General features: G+C 36.6%; 2 protein-coding genes across 2 annotated transcripts in view; one reads left to right on the top strand and one right to left on the bottom strand.

The window, feature by feature from the left end:
• LOC107722743 (prosaposin-like) overlaps positions 1-3242 on the top strand; it is an 8932-nt gene extending 5690 nt beyond the window's left edge. The window contains exons 7-9 of the mRNA XM_016531208.1: positions 2071-2213; positions 2739-2816; positions 2919-3242. Of these exons, the coding sequence (XP_016386694.1) occupies positions 2071-2213; positions 2739-2816; positions 2919-2948 (251 nt within the window). The 3' untranslated portion in view covers positions 2949-3242. The remainder of the gene's footprint in view (positions 1-2070; positions 2214-2738; positions 2817-2918) is intronic.
• Positions 3243-3942: 700 nt separating this feature from the next.
• Positions 3943-5109, bottom strand: part of LOC107722749 (U4/U6.U5 tri-snRNP-associated protein 2) — a 13871-nt gene continuing 12704 nt past the window's right edge. Inside the window, exons 11-13 of the mRNA XM_016531216.1 lie at positions 4883-5018; positions 4714-4800; positions 3943-4002 (exon numbers count right to left, since the gene is read on the bottom strand). Coding sequence (XP_016386702.1) covers positions 3949-4002; positions 4714-4800; positions 4883-5018 — 277 coding nt within the window. The 3' untranslated portion in view covers positions 3943-3948. The remainder of the gene's footprint in view (positions 4003-4713; positions 4801-4882; positions 5019-5109) is intronic.

Raw genomic sequence — 5109 nt, 5'->3', positions numbered from 1 at the left:
GATATAAACTCGCAATTGCGAGAAAAAAAGTCAGAATTGTGAGTTTATATCTCGCAGTTCTGACTTTAGGCTATTTCTCAGAATTGCGAGTTTATCACGCAAAAAAAGTCAGAATTGTGAGTTTATATCTTGCAGTTCTGACTTTATTTCTCAGAATTGCGAGTTTATATCACGCAATTCTGAGAAAAAAAAGTCAGAATTGTGAGATAAAAAGTCGCAATTACCTCTTTTATTTTTTATTCAGTGGCGGAAACGGGTTTCCATAGATAGTGACCACAGTGTTTTTGTTTTGTTTTTTCAAAAAAAATAAAAATAAAAAGTTTGGATATTTACAAAATAGGACTTTTTCTCGTGTACTTATTGGACCTTTGTTTTCAAGTAGACAAATCACTCGCACATGCACTGTAAAAAAAAAATTTACAGGTAATTTGCTACCAGGACATTATTTATTCAGTCATTTTCTGGGTACCCGGATCTAGACTGCAATTCAGCTGGCCCCAAATTATGGAACAAATTACCATTATCTATCAGAACAGCGACTACAGTGCCTGAGTTTAAAAGCCTTTTAAAAAACTATTAGTACTCCTGTGCTTTTAACATCTTGTGATTGTCTATTTTAATTTGCGTGATGGACCTACGCAATTTTGTACAGCACTTTGGTCAACCAAGGTTGTTTTAAATGTGCTTTATAAAGAAATTAAACTTAAACTATTCATTTTACAAACATTTCCATTAACCCTAAAACACAATGCAATGATGTGCAAAGTTTAAAATACAATTTACAAAATATAACGTAATTGTATTGAAATAGTTTTTCTTGCGCACTACCTGTCGGCCCTTTGTTTTTGAGCGCACAGATCACTCGCACATGCGCTGTTGTCCCGCATAGACACAAACACCAGACTGCATGCACACTTTGTGCTTTTTACAGAGACTCCAATGTCATATAAGTAGCATGAATGGCATCAGTGCGTAACAAACACACTGATTGAAGAGAAAAAAGTTTGGTAATAATTTTATGTTTTGGCCAATTGGTGGCTAATTTGTATGAACTTGAACAATCCCATTTGTTTGTTTTCGCACAATCTGCCTACACCCCGTTGACGGTTAGGTTTGGGATAGAGCTTCACTCTTTCACTTTTCTAAAAATCATAAGTTTTCATACAAATTAATACAAGATCGCCACCATAGCTACCCAGATCCAGTCCAGATGGTGGATCAGCGTCTAGAGACGACGTCTACAGCCCTAAATGTCAACTAGACGGCTATCGAGACAAAACCACAAGAACAGAAGAGTCAAGAACAAGAAGAGTCCTCTGCACAATCTGACCTGTGCTGCAGCCTGGAATTAAACTACAAAATGCTGGTTTCGTCTGGCCAGAGGAGAACTGGCACCCTGACTGAGCCTGGTTTCTCCCAAGGTTTTTTTTTTTTCCTCCATTTCTGTCACCGATGGAGTTCTGGTTTTTTGCCACTGTTGCCTTTGGCTTGCTTAGTTGGGGACGCTTAATTTCTGGCAATATTGTTGACTTGATTGCACAGACACTATCTGAAGAGAGCTGAACTGAGCTGGATGATGGCATCACTGAATCAACAGTGAACTGACTTTAGCTGGAAAATTGAGTGTTTTCTATTGTCCTCTTGCATTATGAGCACACGTTTTTTCCTGTTTAACACTGTAAAGCTGCTTTGACACTATCTGTATTGTATAAAGTGCTATATAAATAAAGGTGACTTGACTTAAAATAGTTGCATTTTCTCAGTTTTCACATTGTCACACAATCACCTAATTTTATTTATATTATTATTATTATTGCAAATCATTTGCACATGCACTGTTGTTTGCTTGGACACAAATCGGGCTGCATGCAAACTGTGTGCATGGACATCAGACTGTGCTGATGACTAAAAATACATCATGTGGGCTGTAAGGCAATCTGGAGCAAAACACTGTTACTGGGTGGTACTGAATTTAACTGATATTCTGATGTTGTGCTTCAAGAATCATTCTTTCTGTGTGTAAATTACACTGTGATCATGCTCAATATGGATTTTATGTGTCCTCTCCAGTGTCCTCAGAGCAAACAGACTGTGATTCCTGTAAGATACTAGCGATCCTCTCCCAGCTTCATTTGGGTCACAATGCAACTGAGATCCAGACCTCTGACCTGCTCCAGAAGATGTGCCACCTCCACCCTAATGCTATTCCTCGAGTAATGATCACAAGCACAATACATTATAAAAAGCCTTGGTCCCACTCTATATAAGATGTCTTTAACTACTATGAACTTACGTGAAATTGTTCGGTAGAATGCACTAATGTTCATATTGTATTGTAAAACACTTTGGTCCCTATTGAGGTTAGGGACAGGTTTGGTGGTATGGTTAGGGTTAATGGTGGGTTAAGGGTCAACAATGTAATTATAGAGGAATTAATTACATACAGGAATTTCAAAACTAAGTACAATGAAAAAAATGTATGTACACAATAAGTGCACTGTATTAAATTATACATTTTAATGTTTGCACAGTAGTTAAAAGACACATGAAATGGGACCAAATTCTTTAAAAAATCTCTATGATTTGAGCAAAAAAAAAAAGCATATGGTGACACCTATCAGTATGTGAATTCAAAGATGTGAAGAGACTATCTGACACTGATCTTTAATAGTGACACATGCATTAACAAAAAAGCAATTGTTTGACTCTTTGAAGTTTTTCTCCTTTTTCTGTCCTAGTGTGAAGGGTTTGTGAAGCTTCATGGCCACAGGCTCCTGAAGAGTGATGGGAAACAAGCACCCATCACTGCATGCGAGGTAATAAGCTAACTACTCATTTCATAACTCATAACTTTACTTTGAGGCTGTTGAACAGGTGCTCTAGAGATTCTGATGTGAGAAACTGTGTGTTGTCAACAGGAAGATTACCTTTGCCGGGGACCCAAATGAAAGTGATCGATCAAACTAGATCAGAAAAGCAACAACCTTTTTACTTTACTCGATCAAGCTTCTTCCCTTGCCACACACAGAACCGAGGGGAATTTGAGACGTACAGTACGAGTGGAGACAATGACTGTTCAATCGGTTTCAAATGACCTTCATGTGCCACACTGGGTAAACATTTAATACAAAACTAGTCAACTTAACATAGGAGATCCTAACACTGTGTGCATTTTGTGTAACATTATGTAAAATCACTGCTTCCTCGTTTTTGTGTTGAGATGATGCTGAAATAAACTCGACAGATTCACATTTTAAGGCGTTGTAAGCAGTTAATTGAGAGTAAAGCACTTGTGATTTTTTTTTAATGGCATTTAGACAGAGTAAAATACTAAACTCTGTTTTTGTCAAAGCCTTTTACAATTATCTTCACTAATATAGCTGAAAACATTTAACAAATCTCTCAAAGAAATAAGGTAGAATGAAACGAAAATGTGTCATCTTTGTGTTTTGTTCAAAAACCACTAAGTCCTATTATGCATTTCACCAAGAAAAACCCATTCACATTTCTTTGCAATTTCCATCGCATTTAAATTACAGAACAGACACGACATTAAAAAAAAAAGTATGTTCTATTTTAATTTTGGAGGCTTCGATCTAGCTTATTATTCACTATACCTGTTATTCTACAGAGCTGAATGAATGAAAGACACTGTGTATATAGTCTTGAATCTTTAATAAAAGGTCTCATACTACAAACTGCCAAACTTCAAAGGCAAATGAACATTCACAATCAAACTGAAATAATTACAAAAGATCACCGTTGTTATAATCACCTTACAGACCTTCAGCAGGTACATGAAATAATACACATCAGGGTTTTAGTTTAATGTCTTCTCTCATTGTAACTCAGTCTCTTCATTCTTAAAGCCTTAGAGTGTTGCATTCAGGCCTGGACAGAAATGACTTGTTTCCTTTACATCTCACCACTGCTGTGTTTTTGGGCCTCCTACGCCCCAGTATGGTTTTCTGCTCCATCGTCTTTATCTTGTCTCTTCCAAATCTTGTATATATATATATATATATATATATATATATAAATGAAACTATAACACTGGTTGGATGTATTTCAGAATTCAAACCCTTAAGTGTTGCTAATACAACTCCATTGTGTAGCCATTTAAATTTAAAGAACAAAGTATTGTTTAATTCATTCCTTTTATTCCTCTTTTTAATTGGTCTTAAGTTCTAAAGTCTTACACTTACCTTCATTAGCTGTAAAAACCCTGTGATGCATAAATGAACAATCTTTTGGAAGGCAATGATTACAGCATCATCTCATGTAATGCTAATGCATAAATACGATTGAATAAAATTAATTCCACAAGACTACTTCAATTATAACATTATCAAATGCATTAAAAAAAATTGTGAAAACAGAAAGTGTGCATCATTCATTGACAAGGATGTCAGATATAGTTTGTAGAGTCAATGAGAAAGAGGAAACCAGCACTCCTGATAATCAACAAGCGCTGAAAATAACAAAAAAGTCTGATGTTTAATATGGAAGCTAATTTTTCATTGGGCTTTTTTCTCTGTATGATTCTGTATGTTATCATATTGCTGCTGCATGACCAAAACATCAAAAGCAAACCAAATAGGTGTGAATTTCCTGTCAATAAAACTACATTTTTAATGTAATATCCACCTATTACTTAGCCAACCCCTTCAACTATTACTAGCGAACGACAAATGTAAGTAATGAGCAGCAAACCTGTATGTATGCCTCTGAGAGCGTGATCATCTGTGGAAGGATATCAATCACCTGCAGGTCTTGAAGCTCGTACCACTTCCCCGTGCCCTGTCACACATCACAAGCCACCCAGATTACATAAACCATCCCAACAACAGTGCCGGCGTGCTCTGAATGGATTCAAGCTCACATGATGCAGAACATGAATTCTGTAGGATCCTTCCGTGGGTTTTCCATCGTGAACTACATTGGCCACCAGGTCGTAGGTGGTGATCTTCTCTGTAACCTGCGCCTCTTCTGTCAGGTACTCGCGCAAATCAACGTTCCTATCGTGCAAGAATGTTTTTTCACTACAAGAACATTTCAAAATACATTTACAGAGAATACAGAAATGTCTGAAAGAGTGTAACTTATTTG

This window comes from Sinocyclocheilus rhinocerous, unplaced genomic scaffold (assembly GCF_001515625.1).
Source record: "Sinocyclocheilus rhinocerous isolate Xijiao unplaced genomic scaffold, SAMN03320098_v1.1 scaffold514, whole genome shotgun sequence".
NCBI classification, from domain to species: Eukaryota; Metazoa; Chordata; class Actinopteri; order Cypriniformes; family Cyprinidae; genus Sinocyclocheilus; species Sinocyclocheilus rhinocerous.
This window is presented reverse-complemented; position numbering and strand designations above follow the sequence as displayed.